The following is a 22,416-nucleotide window of genomic DNA, read 5'->3' on the forward strand; positions in this document are numbered from 1 at the left end:
TGACTATCACAGACTCCAGCTCCCACACTGCCATCCAGCTCACCAAGGCATTGCTAATTTGACTGAAGGATGACACTCCGAAGAGGTTCTGGATCAGGCCCTGCTGCACGCTGACTCCCACCCACACAAAGATGTTCAGCCCGTTCTCCAGCAGGTAGATGTCCCCCTTGGAAAGACGCTCCTCGGAGTTCCGAATGGCTGCTGGCAAGGAATCACTGTCAACATCTGCTTTGGTCTGTTTTACAGGGAAATAAAAATTAAAATAAAATAAAGGTTATAAAACAAGAACATCTTATGAAGTCCTGAACATTTCTGCCATGAAGACCCCAATGATTTTCTCATTTCTAGGACTCTCAAGATTGCACCAATTGTGATTGAAGTAGCATCTTCCTTAGTTTTCTTACTCAAAGTGACACAGAAGCAGTTCAAAGACTCTTGGTCAGCAAAAGAGAACATGAGGCTTCTGTGAAAAGACTCAAGTTCAAATATCACCTACTGAAGTAGGAATGTAATTAGTTTTTAGTATTATTCCAGCAACTATGGTAATGAAAAGTCAGAACAGTATGTGGAGTTACCTTGTAATAATGAAAATTACTACAAGAAGTTGTATGCTTTAGGACTTTTTAAAAAGACTATGAAAAGGTCAGAAGTGTCTTCTTTGCCACTAGTCATACGCTTATAGCTCAGAAAAAAGTATCCCCCAAGAAATTCACAAGATGCAGTAACACTCAGCAAAATTAAGTGAAATATCCCAACAGATGGCAAATCTCCAAGTACTTCTCAAATCCCCTTCCCTTGCTAAAATATAAATGTCAGTCCTTAAGATGAGTCAACAAAACAACAGCAAGCCCCAAGTACTAAGAAGATCTTGCATTACTCACCAGGGGCAAAAGCCTGGGATAAAAGAAAACATTTGTTTCAGCAACATCCATGGATGTCACTAACTGACGGATATAGGCACGGTCATCCGTTGTGACCTCTGGGCCAGGCTGAAGTACATCACTCTTCAACACACAGTTCAAGTACACAGGAAGCAGCTTCATGCATTCGGGAAGGATGAGCTAAAAGTCACAAGCAGACAAAAGCCAGTCAGCTGTCTAGTTGAATAAGCTTATGTTTGACAAAATGAGGCTTGCATGAACCAACAAAGTGTGGTACAGTCGTGAGGAGTGAAAGCTGATAGTCTACTTATATCATGGACTGCAAAAGAAACATAAAACCTTTCCCTGAAGCAGGCAGTGCTTCCTGGGCTCCAGACAGATGTCCAAGAAGCCATTCCCAACTATAGTTTTACTCATAGTAGTGTATCTACTTTCCTGAGTCTCCTCTTTGCAAATTTCTACTGAGGAAAGGAATTGACTTTTTTTGATCAGGCTAAGTGAGAAGAAGCTGTAATCCCATTTTAATTTCCAAGCCTGGGATTCAAGTAAAGGCATTGGAGTTTACCTGGCCAGCAGAAGAGGGACTAGCACAGTTCTTTCGATAGCAGGCTAGGATCTGGGCACACTGGTTGATCAGTGCATCTCGTACAGTCTTCACTGGACTACTCAGGACACCACGATATGCTGCACAGAGAGAGGAAAGAGATGGACTGCTGTCAAGTGATTGCTCAGGAACAGCAAAACCCCAACACTACTTCCACAAAGGAAATCCAAACAACTATTGTTTATGGAAGCCTTTATTCTTCCTGCTTCAAACTTGTAGGAAAATGATGATATATTCCTATTGATAACCTGAAAAAGCATATTTACTCCATTTTGTTACATAATCTTGAACTCTCTATCTCCTATAATTGAAAGTACAGGATGCAATAAAAACTCCTTTTATAGACTGGCCATCTTCCATTAATGGTCTGAAAACGGACAGTTTCTTTCAGTTTAATGACAATATACATACACAACTCTCAAATCTGTTGGATTTCTAGGTTTTTACTGCAAGCTAGGGTAAATAGGGTATAGTGCATAAGTATATGACATTTAACCCATACCTGTGAACAAGGGCCACCATTTCCTATTTTGAGAGAAAAATTCTGCAACAGTTAAGAAATTAACTAAACCAGCCCAAAAATAAATACAGGGATGAATTCAGACAGCTGGCAACACAAACTGTTATTAAAAACATATAGAAAAGAATTTGTATGAAGAATAAGCCTACACCCTCCATCTGTACCTCTCGTTCTAAGCAGCAATACAATCATCACAGCTTTATCCTCTTTCCCATAACTGACTGAAGTACAAGAACTGCCACCCGACATTTGAAGCAGGAAGAATAGACAGGTGTCATTGTGTGACAAAACAGGTGTTTTAGCAGCAGTTAAAGGCTGCAATTCTCGATTCCATATTAACCCTTACCAAACTTAGCCAAGTAGTTGATGAGGGTGTCAGTCTCACAGTTCCGATAGAGGTCAGCGAGCTGCGTGCAGCAGTTTAAGGAGAGGTTGTGAATGCGCAGTCGTCGCTGTCCTGCACAACTTGTATAAAGCAGAGCACACTGCAGGAGACAAAAATGCCAGGAGACAGAGAAATGAGGTCCTGCTATAGTAAGAAGGGTGGGATCAGAATATACCTCATTAAAAGCTAGGACTCAGACGCATGGACAAATAAGGTAACTACATAAAAGACTTGGACAATGAGCTAAAAGAACATGCTAAGAATCAGTCAATGAAAGGTAACAAGTAGCAATTTTAGCAGTTGTATTAAGGGATCTGGTTTAGCAAACAGGACTGTAGTTTGGAGCATTCCAGGTCAGCATCAGAACAAGTATGCTGGAAGGGTATGGTAAGATGCAGAAAGAAAGAACAAACAATTCCTTGAGGAAGTGTCTAATAATTCAATTGTCAATTCACTTCTTCTAGACAAGCCTCCCCCCCTCACCTGAAGCAGTGCACCACTGTCTTCACTCAATTTATCATCATGCTTGAATTCCACTGTGATTGTTTTATCACAGTCCAGACCTGCCATCTCTACATCAGTTGTGTTGCTCATATAGAAAGCTCCAAAAAAGTCAGTTGCTCGAATTCCTAAAAGAGGGAAAAACCCAACATGAACCACCATTTTCAACAGAATACCAAGAGAGCTATCCTTTTGACCCTGACACCAAGTTATCCTGACAGATTTCAACAGGGATCTTTACAGTCTCAACGAAAGTATTACAATTCAAGAGCTTTAGCAGAGCTTTGGGACAGCCTAGACACCATGTGTTTTAAATCACAGGAAGATTTCTTTCTTCCCATGAGACATGGTTGAAGTGGTCAATTTATGAAGATTCCTCCATGCTAACACCCACCTGTGCTTGTGCGCACTCTCATTACAGCATCAAATCCCACTTCTTTCTGGACATCCCTTCTCAAGTCATTCAGGAATCTGTACTGGTCTGTCTCCAGCTAGAAGACAAGCAGTAATTAAAGTTTCAGACTTCCATAAATCAGAATGGCTTCATAAACCGTAAAGTAATTTAAAACCAGATATTACCTCCTGTGGTTTTACTTTAGAAGTCAGCCATGATACCAGGCTCAGTGGCCTGCTAATAAAATACTGTGCTAAGAGGTAACAGCCTAGCTCTTCCTGTTGGGTTTTGTTATTAACAGAGATGTTTGTACAAAGACACAAAGCTACCAAATAATTTTGCTGATTATCTTGAAATTTAAGTAGCCATTTACTACCAAAGAAGTAATCCGTCATTATGGTTCCCACTATGAAAAATGAACTCTCAGCTAAACAATTCCTCTTACTTGGATCAGACACCAGCCCGAGTCAATGTTGCTCCTACCTGGAAATACGCATACTTATAAATGGAGCCTCCTGTCTGGTAAGGTACCACACCCAGTGTGGCCACATCCAAATACTGGTTTGGAAACAGGAATAGATCCACACAGCAGCCCTGGGCCACACAGTCCTTAGCCAAGTTGTTGTAAAAGCTTGTCTGTGGTTGAAACAAAGTCTAAGAAAGGAAATCAGAGGTTACATCAGAAGTTTGTGCATGAAAAGCAAAGTGAGATCCAGCTAATAAGCCCAGTCAATACTCTTTTATACTTTAAATCTTTCTTCAGGGAAAATAGAAACATCTAAGTTGTCCCTGACTCTGCCTTTGAAGAACTGTTAATTATTATGAAAATTACTACACCTTTTGCTTTAATTGTAAATTCAGCACATTTACTTTAACCCAGATTTGGCATTTTACCCTGTGTAACAATCTAGAGCTAAATCTTCTTGTTCTCAGACTAGAGCTGTCCTTATGATAGCTCTGCTTGGGAACAGAAGATAAAAGTGGAATGTTAAAAGATATGAGCTGGGACAGTTACAATATGTGCTATCCTTGCAAGTTTTTTAAATGCCGTTTCAGTTATTTTATTCCATAAAGAGCAAAATATACATCCTTATGTAAGGATTATGCAAACCATTATTACCTTCTCCTTATCTGTGTTGATCAGCTTCCTATCATCCCTGTTCTTTAACTTCCCTGGAGCCTCTGCGATGGGCAGAGAGGTGTGGAAAATGAAGAGCTTGCCAGCACACTCAGCTGCCTGCAGGAAAGTGAGTGCAATAACAGAGGTTAGAAATATTTACAAAAATTGTAAGGGAAGCTGTGATTCAAGAACAAACATTCAAGCACTCTTTTAAAGTCAGAGTGACTCTACCAGATGCACAGGCTCACTGTCACTTGGTTATGTGACTGGTGTCCAAGAGAGGGAGCACAAATTACCAGTCAATTATAGAAGAGCAAGTCTGAGTTTTACTGGATTTGTGCTAATTCCATAGCAGGGAGAAAAGAACTTTCTCCAAGGAGACATAACAGTAAGGACCCAGATATGAAAGGTTTTGTGCAAGCATGTTGCACTGTCTTCTTCCCTGGTTTGCAGCTACCGAATTTGTACAAAGAAGTCACAGAAATGACAAAAAATTTTGTCATTTGAGCTTCAACAGATCACACTGGTTAATGTTTAATAGGTATTTTCTCTAACACATGCAGCATGTAAAAAGTAAATTAGCAATTTTTACTGTATCTTGACTGAACAATTGTAACAAAAACTGAGTTTAAGAAAGACTTTTAAGGATCATTTCCCCTGTACTCAGCACTGGTGAGGTTACACTTGACATTTTGGGCCCTTCACTACAAGGACACTGAGATGCTGTACCATGTTCAGAGAAGGGCTATGAAGCTGGGGTCTGGAGCACAATTCTTGCTTGAGGAGCGAGTGAGAGAACTCAGGTTGCCCAGCCTGCAGAAAAGGGAGGCTCAGGGGAGATCTTGCTCTGTACAGCTACCTGAAAAGAGGCTGTAGTCAGGTGGGAGTCAGCCTCTTCTTCCATTTAATATGGGATAGGACATGAGGACGTTGCAGCAGAGTGTTAGATTAGATATTGGGAAAAACTTCTTCATGGAAAGGGTTGCCAAGCACTGGAACAGGCTGCCTAGGGAAGTGGTGGAGTTACCATCCGGGGAGGCATTTAAAAGATGTGTAGAAGTGTCACTAAGGAACACGGTTCAGTAGAGGACTTGGCAGTACTAGATTAAAGGTTGGGCTCATGGTAAAAGTCTTATCTAACTAAAGTGATTCTCTGACTGATGTGACAGATATATAGATATATATACAACTGTGACAACAGTATGGGGTGAAGTCATACAGGCAATCCATTTGATCAGAGCAGATACAAGTCAGAGTTAAACCATGCATAATTATGTCTGGATGAAGTACTAGAGTGGAAGAACTTTAAGGAAAGTTTACTTGGTTAGCACATTGTTGCAGACAACTTCAGCTGATGATATTCTCTCTTTTTATTTAAAATTCTAGAAGAGTACAGGATTAAAAAGACACCAAACTACAGAACACCTCCATGAGACTTAACAGATTTCAGCACTGTTTTTTTAATGCTGGACGGTCTTTTTTTTCCTGTAGGTTCTCTAAACTGTTTAAAGGAAAACCCAGACAGACAACTGACAGTAAACCATGTTCTTGCACTTTGAAAAATATTATTAAAAAAAGAACTGGGTAAAGAACATACATAGCTGCATAAAACAGGAAGTTCATGCACTTCAAGAATGAGCCAAGTACTCCCTATATGTAGTGCATCTACTACAAGGAGCTTACAAAATCTAAAGATTTGTCTTAGTGTGTGTTAGCAGACCATGAACTTCAGAGTACTTGCCTGAAAACAATTTGTCATAAAAATGCATTTACTAACCTTCAGTGCCTCCAGCCCTGCTTGAATCACAGGTGCAAAAACAGTTTCTGTTTCTCTCGTGTCTGCAAACATTTCTGGAATCTGATCCAGCAAACTAGCAAAGAGCAAGGGAAAAAAAAAAAGAGGAATTCAAGATCCCATTTAATAAGAAAAGCCACACAGTTGAAGTTGATGATTTATACGAGTGAGGTGGTTTAAACACATGTCCCTAACATGTCTGTAAATTTGCATAATTTTACACTATTTGGCATTTCATCTGTGAAAAAGATGCTGCACTGTTCTTCATTGGTTTCATTCATCCATATCCTCAGTGCCTTCCATAGCCTCGACTGATTCCTATTCCACAGCTCTTCTGTATTTCTTCTCTTTTAATGTATTCCAATATATGTGGGTAATAAATTCTTAGGAAATACTAGTGACATTTGGCCTCTGTTTGCCAAGCATCTTATGTACTAATCAAATATTAATAGTTTTAATCCACAGTTTTGTATTTGGGCTGGTTTAATGCATTGAAAAGCAAGCTAGAAATTTTCTCTAAAAGCATGCAATTCCAGGTCTATTTCCCAATATGTAGTTAGCTACACACCATAGACTAATTACAGTTCAAGTACCATGGTAAACAGCTTGCCAAAACTTTGTTAACTTATTTCTCTCCTTTCAGATTTTATCTCCTCTATCCCACTTACTCTCTTTTCTCCACAAAATCAAAATTGGGACACTCCTGTTGTCTCAGTTTGCAGTTATTTAAGCAGCTGATTTAAAGACATGGCTTAAGTATGCTAACAGCTTTCACTCTGCATCATTCTATTGTGTGGCTTTATTTTAGGTGGGGTTTTTTTGGCTTGGATTTTGTTTGTTTTTTCTTTATTTCTCCCTAAAAATGCCCTTCTGCATAACTTGCCTTATATACACTTTCTGTCATGCTGGACTATGAGATAAATAATCCCTTAGCCCTTCAATTTCCTCATCCTGCTGTGCCAGCTTAATCTCAAGCAGTACAGTAAGTTAAAATATATAGATTGACTTAACATGATAATTTGTCACATAACGTGAATCTGCCAAACAAGTATTTTACTACACACACTGTAAATCAATTTATATTATATTACCTGGCAATAACTGTCCTGGACTCATTCACATTCACCAGAAAACCATCAAGGAGTGGCACAAACATGTCTGCCACATCTGAGACCACCATCATTTGTGGCTGTGCCAGCGAGCTCTTCACGTTATAGAAGTGTAACACTTTGTTGTAGGTGACAAAGCCAACTCGAATAGCTGATTCCTCCATGTTCCCTTCCCTGCAAGACACATACTTGCCTTCACATCCAAGAAGACAGATAAACCATTACACATAACCAACACATTAAGGGAAAAAGGGAAGGAAGTAAAATTTATTTTCACCTAGAAGGGTATCAAGAAAGATGTTCTGCTTGGCCTTTTCTGAAGAAAAGCTTGACAGGATTATCGAATAATTTTAAAATTTCTAGCATTTTTAAAAGAAAAAGTAACAGCAACCCCCATTTGCATTGACTACAGTAGTTCACAATATACATACCTGGGCAGATAATCTAGGAGTGACTTTAATTCTTCACATATTAGCCTCACTAAGCCACTCTTAACAGCATTGTAAGACACATCAATCATAAAAATGAAAGCAGGTGGACTAGGAAACTTGTTATTCTGTTGAAAAGAGGGAAGAAATCATACTATTGCCATATAATGCAACTCACATAACAGCTCCCTAACACAGACAAATCAATGCTGGCCAAGCCTTTGCTGCTTTCATATACCTCTGCAAGCATGAGCAGCAGTTGTTTCTTCAGCTCACTCTCTTATCCTTTTCCAGCTAACAGACATGTAATCATACTATGTTTGAAATGGACTGGTATTAAATGCCCTAGAGTGACTATACTATTGATCAGAGAAGAAAAGTTATAACTAAATAATCCATTTACATGACTGAACTAGATTGGAAAAGTAGACAAGGAAGAGTTCTGAAGACTTTGGAACCTGTCATAGGTAATTCCATCAATATAAATTAAAAGATTTTCCTCTCCAAGGATTACAACTTTCCCTTCTTAAAAATCAGGCTTTATTTGGGAATGAAAAACTTGTTTTAGTCAATAGTTTTCTGAAGTCTGTAAGTCAAACTGTAACAAGCACTCAGAACAAAAGCAAAACAGATGAACTTTCAAAAAAGCTGTGAAGATCACATCTTGTTTGATTCAAAATTCTTCTCATGCTGTTAGAAAATAATTGGACTTTTTATCTTAAAGTGAAGCAGAGGCATTAGAAGGCAACCAATAGCAACTTGCAACATTTAGGCATCTATTTTCTCAGCACAATATTTCAGCAGAGATTTAAGTTGCTTTAATAAATACCTTGCATATATTTTCCCTATTCCTTAGAAGTTAATTATTATCTATATCTTTAATTTAAAATAAAACCAGCTTTGAAATATACATTTCCACACTACTCTTGTGCTTTTAACCACTATGGCTGTATTTGAAATTGAAGTTCAATAAGTAAGGTCTGCCTTAGGGAACAGGTGGTATATGGCATAGTTACTATTGTACCTGCATTGAACCTCTCCTACAATCCCTTTTTCTGCCAAGACTATTGCACAAGAATCCCTTCTGCAGAATTCCTAATGTAAGTGCAGCTATAGCTGCTTATATAGCTCCAGAAAAAAATTAAATTATATATAATATATATAATTAAAGCTATTAAATTATACTATGTCATGTGTTATCAGGACCTCCACTGGTGTCCTAAGGTAGCAAACAAGCATGTTGTTTTACACAAAAATTGGGCTGGATTAATGCTGTTAATTATCTCTGCCAGCTAGAAATCAGTCCCCAACAATTAATGGCCTTCTTACTTTCAAGAAAATAGTCTTTTTACTTAAAAGCAAAACAAATCCAGAAATAAAACATATTTTACTACTGTACCTTGCAATAGTCAACTGTTGCTAGAAACTCATACGACCCCAGTGATAACTCAGGTCGGTCATAGAAATCTACTCGCTTTCCAGTATGATCCAAATGTTGGAAGTAGTGAGGTGGCACTGGGAAAGGAAAAACCATTAAGCTCAGTGATATGCCCATAATGAACACTATGACTAGAGAGCCAATATGACAACAGCTGTTTCAAACAAAACTCCAGGAAAGTGAACTAGCACTCTGGGCTAGCATAAAAGTACTAAAAATATTAATAAGATTTCAATATCATTAAAGCAAAAAAAATACAAACTTATTCCAGTTTGTCTCGTGCACCAGACAGCACACAGTATAGTTACTGTTATACTTCTCTTGAATCTCCTTTCCATTCTCATTTTACATTTCATATCAGAAACATCACTACAATACACTTTTATTATTCTGAAGGATCTAGTCCAAAGGAAAAGCATAACCATCCATATAAGCAATAACAAATTACTTAGAAGAGAGTTTGAGGCAAACTACAGGCTACAGCATTACTGACTCAAGTCAGGCTTAAAATATTGAGCTTCTTATTTTGCTATGTAAGTTTTTCCTTCCTTCCTATGCTGCACAAGAGTAAAGCCTCCAAGCACTTTCGCGTGCAGAGACTTTGATAATCTTTTTACCAGAATAGCCAGAGTACTTCTTACAGTGGATTAAGGAGGAGGAACACAAGTGCAACCACACACCCAGCACCCAGTACTTTTGTGCTGGTACAAGGTATCAAAAACTAAAACGGGAGTTAAGCTAAATTTTTGCCTACAAAAATAGGCTGCAGAAACAAAGTATTTCCCTTGTGTCCCAAGAACCACCATGACAGACCCTCCTCCTGCAGAAGTACTCGGGTGACAAAATTTATTCCAGCTATAGTTGTCTATATAGCTGTCTATACAGCTCCAGGGGAGATTAAAATGACATTACTTGGAATGACATTATCCACCACATTTAAACTATTCTAAGTATTCCAAGTTTCAGAAGTTCAAAAGAAAACAAAGTGATATCATTGAGACTATATATAAGCATCTATCACTCATCTCCAAGAATGCATCCCATACAAGCTAAATGCCTGATGGCATTTGCAGAGAAAACAAAAATTGTTCTCAAATTTTAGGTACAACTACATTGTGTTTCCATAGTATTGCTTTCATTAGCAGTCTCTCAGTATTCCTCCCTTTTCTGCTTCTGCTCAGTTGTTACAGGTACAGCCCTTCATACAATTGCTGAGTGAGCAGGACAGGGAGTGTATGCAGGCAGAAAATCACCAGATAAAACTGGTTTTTAAAGTCGGCCATTTTTTACCCCCATTTTGGTTAGTACAAACAGTAGTAGTACAGCATATCTGAGGTAGTAAGAAAGTCCATTAAAAGCCACCAGTGCAACCAAACAGAACACTGAAAACATCATCATAAGGTTTGTTGTACCTTACATTCCACTGTGCCTTCAAAACAAATCTACCAATGTCATGCTATGAGCAGCTCATTGTGACTTCTGCTTAAAAGGAAGCATGTTTTGTACTAATTTAAAAGAGCAACTAATATTAACTGGCCTGTACTGAACACTCTTATTCAGCTGTAGCAGATTTAACTGCAATCTCATCTGCGTTAGTGAGACAAAAAAAGGCTTTGTGTGAAAGAAAAAAAAAAAATCCTATTGCATGTTACTGACTAGATTTATGTCTCAGCCTGTTCAAAAACCCCGTACTTTTGAAATACCCTAAGAAAATACAATGGTCTTTTAAACCACCAGGCATTATGCTACAAATACCTCATATTAAAAATCTGCTACAATACTATACAATGCATAAGCACCTTTTTGAACACAATTCCAGAAATGAACACTGAACATGCCTTCCAATAATTTTTACAAGACTAGACACACGCTAAATCACAGTATTCATTAGAAATGATCACAACATGACAAAGATTTATTTGCCTGCATTTTGTTCAAAGATCTTTGCAGTAGAGCCCACAGAGGGATTTCCAGAAGAAACCTTACCCTCTGTGACACAGCTGCAGAAACAGCACTGGAACCTCCTTCCACCTTCAATGAATTGCATAAAAGGGCACATGTAAGCTTTGCACCTATTACATCGGACAGGTCCGGATTCTCCATGGTCTACCAAATAAGGAAGGGTCTGTGGAAAGAAGAGAAAAAAACATGAAAAGAAAGCTCCCATGATGATGAGAAACTTTGAAGCTCTGCATTGTGTGGTCATTTCTATCTCCCTGTACACAGCATAGGATTTAGCATTTGCCAGCTGTGGGAAAGAATGCAGGGGATGTGGGAAGCCTGAACAAGTATTTAAGTGCTTTTCAATTCAAGCTCTAGCACAGCAGTATTTTGAGGACTAAAGTGATTAATGGGCTATCCCATTAGCCAGTAGCTTCCTTGAAGAACATGACCACATTGCACTACCAAATGTATCCCAAGTGAACATAGAAGACTCAAAATGACTCTTCACCTCTTCTTTCTTCTCCGTGTAAAAAGCAAGCTTTTCGACAAAAGCAAAGCCAGTCATTGCATTCCATATATTAAAGAATATAGAGTATCTACCTTAAAAAATTCCATCTGATAAATCTTATTTTTGAACTCCATGATGAATTATATTACAATACAGCAAGTCCTCAAAACTCTTACATAGTGACACCATTTTTGAACTACTACTTAAAATGTTCTTTTTGCACCCAAATCAGAATAAGATGCTTGGCAACTTCTGCAGCTTCTCAACAGCAGAATGAGCAGGAAGCACTTTAAAATGATTGAGACAGAACTCATGCATTTTATAAGCTGCATTCACAATACAAAGAACCTTTTGTAACTAAGGATTTACTCAAAAATTTAACTACTTGTTTTTAAATTTTCTGTCAGTAAAGGTGTCTGGTCTTAATTCTCTTCATTACCCTAAATGTATGATCATGTTTAAGAGACAACATATTCCCTGAGCAGAAGATGAGCAAATGCTCCAGTCACTTTCCTCTTCATGCCACATATGTGTTATGTCTCTTCATTCAACCTCACTAATCATCTAATGACAGTACAATGCTTCTGCAGCTGGCATTTCTCATTTCTTACAGTCCAGGCTGACCTCTTCAGAGGAAAACAATATTCAAGTTTTTTGATTGGCAGGCAATGTTGCTATTGTACTTCAAGACAATTAACACAATTTTCTCTTTCTCAACCTCTCCCTCTGTAATATGCAAACAAATTACAAGGGTGCTGGAAACAGGCAGCACTACACATAATTTGTCATTAACCACTTACTTCTTTCCAAAGCCTCAAGCTTTGTTTTCTGAACAGTGCACAACATTGGGCAAAGGTCCTGGATTTGGCTGAATTTTTATATATTCTAAATTTATCTGAATGCTTTAGTTTTGTAAGATATTATTTTCATGAAACATTTATCCTTTCATTACCTGTATGTAAAGGTTTAGGTCTGTTTACAGTCCTGTTGCTTTAAACAGCTGAGTCTTGGAAGGGCCCCTCCACAGTTAGTTTGCCCTTGCCATCTGAAAGAACTTCTAAATACCAGAAATTGACTGGTCTCCAAGGCAATTTTCCAACTAGACATTTTTTTTTCTGGACACCAGAAGTGTTGGTTCAAATCATAAACACACCAGGAGACCAAACAACTATTATTTGTAAAGTTTCTGTAAAAATGTGCAACTCCACAAGCCTCCAAGTTTCTCAAGTAAGACCTTATTCTCCTATTGTGTTCCTTTTAAGCTTCAGCCACAGATCAGTTTTATCATAAACCAGTTTTTAAAATTCAAACCACAGTTTAGGGAACACTACTGAAATGCAACAGGAGAAAAATACCTTTAAAAGACCAGAGTCTTTCCTCAACAGATGCTACATTTAGTTTAACAGGGCACAGAACACTGCAGACCTATGTATTCAAATTTAACAATCCTGTTTGCCTTCATGTCACTGCTCCAAGCAGGCTAACACCACAGTATCCAGAGTATTTAGATTACTTAAGAAAAATTCAAACTCTGTAACAAAGTCTCTGAGCTTTCATGTTCTCAGCAACCAAACACGAGTGGGTAAAAGGCTCAACAGCCACACATTATACCAAGAAGGAAAAAAGTGCTGTAGAGAAATACAAGTGCAGCTCAGAAGTACTCAGTACTCAGTGTTGTGATGTCATCCCACATGGTGCTGTACACGTCCATGCATATCAGACAGCTAAACCAGTGCTGTTTCATACATTCTCACCCAATTTCACAACCTGGCATCCTAGAAAAGACTTAACACTTATGATTAGCAACCATTTAAATACTTCAGATGAAGAAAGAAACTGAGATCAGCTGGAAGTGTACACCTTTGTGACCATCCAACTATTCTGGCCGTTTAGTCACAGTGCTTGACAGCTACTGCAAAAATTATCATGGCAGTCAAAATATTAAATGCTCTGAACACAACATTCTTCTGCTTTATAGATACTTACCTATTGCATACCTGTTGGAGAATCAATGTTTACCTGGGTCATTACCTAAATACACCTTCTAAAAATAGCTGTGAAATGCTGACACCTGAAGCACTCTCCTGCCCAGTGAGCACACGGCACAGGTAACTGTAGGCAGGGCTCTCACCTCCTCCGGCGGCAGAGCAGCCAGCGGCTTTATGACGGCAGCCAGGGGAACTTGGGATTGTTTGGCCATGTCAGAGGTGCAGGGAATATTGTAGGATGTGCATCTGATGTAGCGGGGGCTTGCATTTCCTGGGGAACAAATAAAAAAGCCCCAGAGATTTCAGTACAAACTAAGTTTATATTCAAGAACAGAAACAAAGTTACCTTAAGTTGTGTCATTAAGCCACAGACACTAAGAGCCTAGCTAAATATTGAGTTTTAGTTTATGGAAAACTTGAATTCCAAATAAAATACCTCTTCATTATTAACTGCATATAATAAAAGACCTTAAAACAAATGAACTTAACTCTCTGTCATCTAAATCTACAAAAAGGCATTTCTGTTTCATATAATCCCAGACTGAAACATAATGCAGACAGAAAACTCTGCTCAAACATTACTACTGTTTCCTGTTGTAATTTTGGCTGAAGACTAAAGTACTTGATTGTAGAATTAGATTCTGAACTTTTTCCTGCAACTTTAAAACTCAAAAAAAGTGTCAGCAGTCAAAAGAAGAAATATCTTTTCTCTGTGGAGGAATCACACCAATTTACATCCCACTTAATTTTAAAACATACAGTTGCCAGTCCAGTTCTAATGATGTTGCTAGTAGATTTCAATTCTTAAATGTTTTTTATAAAGCTCTACAGAAGAGGCTCCATTTGCACTTTTCTGATATTTCTGTTAATGCTGGTCCTAGGTATCTGCCTTGGAAAACATTTTTTATCTGAAAATTGTTTACTAGCTACCAAACAATCAGGAGAAACTAAACTGAGTTCAGGACCTGAAAAATTAAGCTTCTGTTGGTAAAGCACATTTCTTTTAAAGACACAGTTCTGTCACTGACTCTTTGGGATTTGTGTTTCGTTTGTTTGTTTAGGAAAAGTAGTTTACCTTGATCCTTGACCAAGAAATTTGTAGTAACAAGAGGTGGGACCTGCCCTCTCACTCCAGTGACAAATGGTTCTGACCCACGGTTATTTCTGTCATCTTCAATCACTTGAATCTGTGATGGAAAATACCATGTTATTATAGAGGCTTGGTTTCAAAGCACTGCAAAATAAAAAATTACTAAAGCAGTGAATAGGGGACCTGAGGCAAACATTACTATTGCTAAGAACAGGAGGAGCAAGTAAATTTTGTCAAGCAGTCACCTCTCAGTTCGATTTCAAATAGCACTTAATGACTAACAATAAATGACAAGCTGGAAATAGTATTTTCCCCCAAGTATTCTTAGTAGGAGCATATTTTGTGTTTTAAAGTCTGATCTGAATTCATAAAAGCCAAACTCAGATCAAGAAAGGAATTTTTGGTAGTATTTCCCTGTACAGTTCTAGTCAAATAAGAATTAGAAGCTTCTGTAAGCCTCAAGCTGAAGTCCTATAGGTAACCTGGCTTTTTCTTTCTGTTACAGTCTCACTGTTTTCACAGTATGCCTTTATTTCTAACTACTAGTAACTCTGGCCTAAAGACAGATGGCTTGCAAGCTCAGGTGGAAGTCTTCATTACTTTGTGGTGGTCAAGGGTTTGTGATTTGAATTCTAGGAATGTGAAAGTGAAATTTCAATGGACTTGTCCATGACTCAAACTTCAAAGCCTGTAAAAATCTTAAATTTCTTGGTATTTCAAACACTTCACAACTGCAAATTTGCTTAAGATAATGGAAATGTATTAAATAGTTTTACTTAACTAAAATATTCACTGACCTTTGTAGTTGTACACAGTTCAAATTACATTTCCATAGTGCTGACTGAATGAAAGAATTAAAGCTAGCACTCATTCTTCTGCTCTTATTTTGCCATCAAACACACCTGCCTTGGCCCAGAGTAAGTTCTGAAATGCAGAAGTTTGTATGGCAGAACTTCCACCCTCTCACTACAGATTGCAAGCTGCCAGCAAAGAGCCTCTCATAGCTTCAGTGAGTACTCTAGAATAAATCTAGCCCAGTTTCAGAAGTCTAAAGACTTCTAAAAGTCTAAAGACTGACATTTGATATCACCACTGGTACCTGTTAAATGATGAACTTTGACTACATGAGAAGTGACACAGGGTAACAAAATCCCAAAAGTTGTTTTTTTGTCTTCCAATCCAAAAGGTAGCTGCTTTTTTCTTTCTTTAGATAAGATTCTCCAACATAAGCATTAAATTTTAAAATTCAAAATTTAATGTTTATGCATGAGCACAGATAATGACAGAATGTTTGTAGCTCCCCATGCCTTATACTAGAAGATTTGTACCAGGAATTAACATTTTAAAAACTCCAGTTCATCTACAATTTTACAACTCCAGAGCACTAGCCCAGTACTGGTATATCACCAAAAACAGTAATCAAATTCTGATCAAAATATGGTAAAAAACATGGCTACAACAGCTCATACTGTGTGCATGCTGACATGAGAGACACATTGTATGGCAATTATACTACTGGCTTAGACTAGAAGTGCCAGCTGGAATCTCCTGGAGGCAATATCCTAAAGATCAGACAAAGTGGAGGGGAGACATTCTTCATGATCTGTTTCTGAAACACTGCTTTCTATTGCCTCACCATTCGTCACAGAAGATTTTAACAACCTCACGTGGTGTAATGTTACACATTTTGATAAGGCAAGCAGAAGACAGCAAGGAAAGGGTAAAAGATTAATGATGGAGGGTTAGTAAGGTGAAGTTCAGGTTTCAGGCATGCACGGATGGTCACCAACACACAGACTACAATTGACATATATACAGCACTTACTGGACTAGGAATTGCATCTGGGTCTATTCTGTGCCTGGGTTTCTGCTGGGGTGGCAGCTCATTAAGTTGCTTTTTTTTTTTTTTTAAATAAGAAATAAGAGTGCCGCAAAACAAAAACAAAAACAAAAAAAACAAAAAGAGAATAATAAACCAAAAAGTAACAGTGTTACTTCTCTCTACCCAAACCTGTAGCACTGGAATTAGATACATTTAGATACTGGTTCATGCAACAGAACACATCAGCTTCTGCAGCATACACTGATCCCAAAACCAGTCTTGCCAGAATATTGGACTAGGCTCTGAAGGCCTTGCTAATGGAGGCAGTGGCTCACCTGCTCATTTTGGTTAGAAACTGCAGATTTATGCTTTAAGAACATGCTAACATCAAGGCAACTGACAGAAGCCATTAAAGATTTCATTTAGTGGAAAAGAAGAGAGGCAGACAAGCAATTAAAGATTTATACACTATGAAAAAAAATACAATAGTAAGTTTTACGTAAATCTGGAATCTAAAGACATAATCTTTAGTTCCTTCTAAATAACATCAGTTCTGATCTAACTCAAGACTACATTAGTTTCGTAGTTTTGAAGTATAGAAACAGCATCAAGAGCACTGCAAGGAACAGCACTGTAGACTAGTGGCAATAGCACCACCAGGCTTAATATTACTCATTGTTGCTAACCATTATAAATGCTTATTATAACCGTATAACTGCTTATCCTGTCTCAGAATCTCCACTCTGAAAGAAAATCCCAGTTTGAGAATGTGTCCATATGACTGATGCAGCATCATGACTTCAGGACCAAAAAAAACCACAAACCAGCTTTTTGACAGAGTATAGGAAAAGCACTACAATCACCTCCTACTAGCCATACTTTAAACATAGATCACACAGTTCACAGACTGTCACCTCAAAACCTGAAATTAGTTCACCTTGGAAAGCAGTAATAATGCAAGAATCCAGAAATGGAGAAACAAGTTTAATCTAAGCCCTCAAGGATTCTCAGAAGATAACACAGTACAGAAAAAGATCTGAGGAATTGGAGCAGTGATTTCCATATGCAGTGCCTTTGTTTAGTCACCAAGACAAATACTGCCTCTGGGCTTACTCATCACAAAAGACTGAAGGTGGATAGGAGAGAGAAACATAATCAGGAAAACAGACTGATGTTCCTTGGAATGAGAAATCTGCTTTCAGCTTTGGTCTCGTCAGTTGCTTTATGCAAAGACACCATGGAAGAATTACACTGGTAAGAACAAGTAAGCTTACAGGGCTAGGAATGGAATCTGGATCCAAGCGTTTTGGTGGAGGTGGTGGTCCAGGTGGACTTCCATAATTTGGTGCTCCTGGATAGGCTCCTCCATAGTTTGGCTGGGGACCCCTCATCTGTCCAAAGGAACCTTAACAAGAAAAAACCATAAAAATCAAACAGTGGCTTAATACTAGGCATTTCTCCATTTGGCACTTCCCACATTTCCTGCCATTATATATAAAAAAAACCCCCCTCAAGATAAATAGTAATGTGCTTTTCAATTAATTACAGTTAAACACCTTTATCACAGTGCTTCAAGCTTGGACTGGTACACCTCTATCAACAGTCCAATAAACTGATAGGCACAGTCCTCAAAACTATACTTAAGAAACAGGTTTTCAGTCTGAACTCTATTAGCTCTACCTCAGCCCAAACCAGCACATTACTGTAAATAGTTTTAGAGTTTGTAATTGTTGATTACAATGCACATTAAGATCATCCACTATGAATATTTACCTGCAGAACTGTATAAAGGAAAGTGCATACAGAACAGTCACATAAGCTAGTGGATGATCCCTAACTCTTCAAACTAAATACATGCAAGGGGTTCCCCTGGGCAGTTTTGGCTTGAAATTATAGTAATAGGCTAATATGTGATTTTTGTCTTTTGTTTTATAATTACCTGAAGCTATTTCATATTATTTTAGACAATTCCAATCACTTGCAGAGTAACAGCATGATTTAACCCATTAATAATTCTACAGTTCATAGGAATTTGAACAGATATTTTTAAGCAATTTACCTGTCCAGCTGTGTAAAGCTGCATGAGGGATGGGATTCTCAGTCCTAACATTTGCACATGATTACTTTATTGCAGCTATCTGTAAGTGTTATTCATTAAAAACTAGCCAAAACTGGTTTTAATTCAGAAAGCTTAACTGGTCTTACTTTTAAGTACATTTAAGACATGCAAGCTTCTACAAGGGAGAAAAATATGGTTATGCAAATTAAAGGAGAAAACATAGCAACTCCTTTTTCAATGTTTAACAACTCCATCCACACACATGCACATTGGCCACAAATTAAAAAAAAATAAATAAGGCTTTTCAGTATTTCCGATGTCTGTTCTTCAACAGGTGAGGTTGCAGACATCAAGTTAGAATCCATAATAAAATTTTGATCACAAATTCTGGTAGTATTATGGCAATAACTGCTAAACACCTTTTTGGCCAAGTAAGCTAGAATTCCTTGAGTTACATTAATGTTATTAAAACCTGTATTATAAAGTATCTTACAATGACACATGACATTATATCAGAGATGAGTACAGGGAAACAAGAAAGAAGTTTTAAGGTGCAGCCAGAAGCCCACAGGCAACAACATGAGATCTAGTTCTCAGTTTGCAGCATACAGAGAATAAGTAATTTAAAATTCCTATACTAGGAATACTCACCATTCTGCTGCATTGGGTATCCTGGCTGAGGAGGATGAGTGGGAGGAGGTGGTCCATGGAGACCACTCATGGGAGGCCCAGGGTGCAGCCCCGCCATAGTTGATGGAGGTGGTGGTGAGGATACATGATTAGGCTGGGATGATGGTGGTGCAGCAACTGTCTGCCCAGGCAGTGGTGGGCCTGGCATGGCAGGTGGCCTTGGAGCACCTGTGGTAGGAGGGTAAGAGGAAGGTCCAACCCCTGTAGAAGGAGGAGGTGGGGTAAAACCAGGAACTTGAGTAGGTGGGCGCTGAGTTGATATTGTCTGAGCAGGAAGCGGAGGCTGTGCCAAAGGAAGACCCTGAGACACACTGGTAAGAGGGGGTCCTTGGCTTGCACTGTAAGGTGTGTAGAGACCAGATCCTGTTGCACTAAAGCTTCCTGAGACTGGAGGAACCGATGCTGGGGGCCCGGTAAGAAAAAAAAAGATACAACATCATTTTCTTCTATCCTCAAGATAATTAAGATGCAAGAAAAATCCATTTGCTCCATGTCACCCGAGTAAATCTACCACTTTCTCATCTTCAGATGAACTTACCAGTAAGAGCAGAGACAAATACTAAGTGACCATTCTCCTAGATTGATCAGAGATCTGAAATTCCTTCAGGGGACCTGAATCTCGATAGTTCTCTCAAAGTCTGAGCTGCTTATTTTACATAATCAGAATACATTTCAGGCTTCAAGGCCAGAAAAAAAAGCACAAAGCCAGGAATATACAAAACATAAACCACCAAAAGTCTATACACAGATTTCTGGAACCAAGTTTGTGTCTTAAACTCCCTACTCAGTTTGAGTCTGTAGATCAAGAATGGTTTTGAACTTTGTGATTTTCACAGCATGAAACTAGCACCATTTGTATGTAGTGCTGTACTACTTCTGAGAATCATTTTTGACAAACATGCTGCCAAAAGGCCAAGGAAATTTGTATCCCCTACCTACTCCTAATTTTCCTACAAAATCTGTCTTGTTAAAAAGTTCTTAAGCAAAACAATTTTTAAATAGTTTTATACTCTTGCAGACCAGCTTACACATAATAAAGACAAAACTCTAGTCTTCAATTTTAAAAGTCCCCTAATCTACAGCAATGAGACTGCAGAACTGTTAATTCAGTTTCTACTATTTAAGTAAATGTCTTCTTGACTTCCAGCAGAACCCTATACATAATCATTCAGAGTATTTTCAGCCCTTTGTGATTTACATTTACAGGGACCTTTTTCCTTTCCTTTCCTTTCTTTTCCTTTTCTTTTTTTTTTTTTTTTTTTTTTGATTGGGCTGCTGCACAACAGTGGCAAGATATGTAGGCTCTCCAGGTGACTTAGGGGTAGACTGCTCCTTGTTTCACAAGATTCACTAGTCAAGAAGCAATGTTGTTACTCTACTTTTCTCAGTTCTATTTTCCCCAATTATGACCTTATTATTAAGAAATCTTTTGTTTTGTTTACCATGGCAGATATCAACACCCAGAGAATTCACATAACCATATGGTAATGAATCACTGACAAGAAAAAATCTTTTATGAAATTACTAGCAAAAATGAAAATCAATAGCATACTTCTGTAGCCAGGTAACCTTACCATAGCCCAGTCCAGCTGGGGGAGGAGCAGAGGCTGCAGTACTGCCAATTGTCATCCCTGCCATGTGATTCCTGAGCTGCTGCACGCTGGCTGGGGGGGGCCCATATTGCTGGAACGTAGATATCTGGCTGACAGGCGTGGGTGCTGAGCCTGGCAGAAACGGCTGAGAAGCAGGTGGCCTGAGAGGGAAGATGACAAACTCAATTGATTCCTCGTTATAGAAGAAGTTACAATTCTCTGTGCCTTTTAAAAGTGTTCTAGCACATAAACACTATCTGAGTTTTAGATATTTACATGAAACACTGTAGCTCAGTTAGGGAAAAATAATTACATTCTGCTTGTACCTGAATCCCTTTCATCAAACAAAAAAAAAATCTATTAGCTCTTAAAATACAAATTCTGTATTTTTGCTAATTCCATTTCAATTATCACAACAAATGAGAAATGCTGCATAGAGACCCTAGGGTGAGCAACAGCAAGGCCTGCACAGCTATGTAAGAATGTTCTGCCACTCAAAACATTTGAACTCCTCAGGACTCTTGCCTACAGCTATGTAAGAATGTTCTGCTACTCAAAACATTTGAACTCCCCAGGACTATTGTCACTTTCACCACAGAGGTAATGGTAGTATCTTTCTGAAAAAGATGTAGAAGATCCTTAGATGACAGTAACTCAGGGATCCATAAGGGACACAAGAGAGCCCAGAATCAATACTAAGATATTATTCAGTAAAGACTGTCACATGATCCAGAGATCATTTCATACTGACAAGGAACAAAGGCTACAGTTGTGTGGGTGCAACCGATTTTTTTAGGGGAAAATGAACACCATGAAGAATGTCTTAGGCAAAGAGGTCTTCATCAGTCACTGACATCTGCTCACATCCTCTCACAAGTTTTTCATCTCCAGATATACTCGCTGTCTAACAAACAGCCCTGTGGCAAAACGTTGCTCCAAAACAATAACAAGGCAATGAAAAAAGTCAATATCCACAGCAAAACCCTGAAGTATTTAGTTTGATTTAGATCTAAAAAGTCTAGACCTAGCACAAATCTAGCAACTTTTTTACAATTCACTCTTCTCATATACACCTCTGCACTGGGGCTGCTGAGGCTGGAATTCCATTCTGCACATCTCCATGTTCAAACTGACTGTATGCCAAGGGGCCAGAAGGATGAGATGCTCCAGAGGCTGGAGGAGGAGCTCCAGATGTTGGTGGGGCTCTTAATGAACCTATAACCATAAGAAAAAAAAAAAAAAATCACAAATTATAGAAACAAGGTCTTGAACCAACTACCATGAAAACTCAAGTGCATAATTGCTACAACAATACTCAATGAGCAAATAATTTATGCACAAATATTTTTAGCTAGTGTTACTAATTACCATCTCCACACAGATCAAGCAGAAAATACAAAATATGTGATGTGGAAGGTTTCAGAAGACAACTTCATCTTTTGTGAAGAAAAAAAATTATCTTCTCAGTAAGGTATTGAATCCTTTCCCCTCCAAGCCCAATTATTTTTATCTAAACCAAGAGTATTCAGTGGAATCTAATGTTCATTA

The 22,416-nt window shown here is 38.3% G+C and overlaps 1 protein-coding gene across 10 annotated transcripts in view; it reads right to left on the reverse strand.

Moving 5' to 3' along the window:
• Positions 1–22,416, reverse strand: part of SEC24C (SEC24 homolog C, COPII coat complex component) — a 38,214-nt gene that overhangs the window by 3,031 nt on the left and 12,767 nt on the right. For 4 of the 10 annotated variants that reach the window (XM_079312793.1, XM_079312798.1, XM_079312795.1 and 1 more), the window contains 20 exons: positions 21,942–22,083; positions 20,851–21,029; positions 19,238–19,678; positions 17,802–17,932; positions 16,531–16,599; positions 14,691–14,802; positions 13,759–13,886; positions 11,162–11,300; positions 9,137–9,252; positions 7,741–7,865; positions 7,292–7,483; positions 6,183–6,276; positions 4,406–4,522; positions 3,769–3,939; positions 3,286–3,382; positions 2,874–3,019; positions 2,352–2,490; positions 1,447–1,565; positions 882–1,061; positions 44–235 (listed from right to left, as the gene is read on the reverse strand). In XM_079312793.1, coding sequence (XP_079168919.1) covers positions 44–235; positions 882–1,061; positions 1,447–1,565; positions 2,352–2,490; positions 2,874–3,019; positions 3,286–3,382; positions 3,769–3,939; positions 4,406–4,522; positions 6,183–6,276; positions 7,292–7,483; positions 7,741–7,865; positions 9,137–9,252; positions 11,162–11,300; positions 13,759–13,886; positions 14,691–14,802; positions 16,531–16,599; positions 17,802–17,932; positions 19,238–19,678; positions 20,851–21,029; positions 21,942–22,083 — 3,029 coding nt within the window. The remainder of the gene's footprint in view (positions 1–43; positions 236–881; positions 1,062–1,446; positions 1,566–2,351; positions 2,491–2,873; positions 3,020–3,285; positions 3,383–3,768; positions 3,940–4,405; positions 4,523–6,182; positions 6,277–7,291; positions 7,484–7,740; positions 7,866–9,136; positions 9,253–11,161; positions 11,301–13,758; positions 13,887–14,690; positions 14,803–16,530; positions 16,600–17,801; positions 17,933–19,237; positions 19,679–20,850; positions 21,030–21,941; positions 22,084–22,416) is intronic. The other 6 variants (XM_079312799.1, XM_079312796.1, XM_079312800.1 and 3 more) reach the window with 5 other exon arrangements.

The sequence above is a fragment of the Erithacus rubecula genome, assembly GCF_903797595.1.
Source record: "Erithacus rubecula genome assembly, chromosome: 9".
Lineage (NCBI taxonomy): Eukaryota > Metazoa > Chordata > Aves > Passeriformes > Muscicapidae > Erithacus > Erithacus rubecula.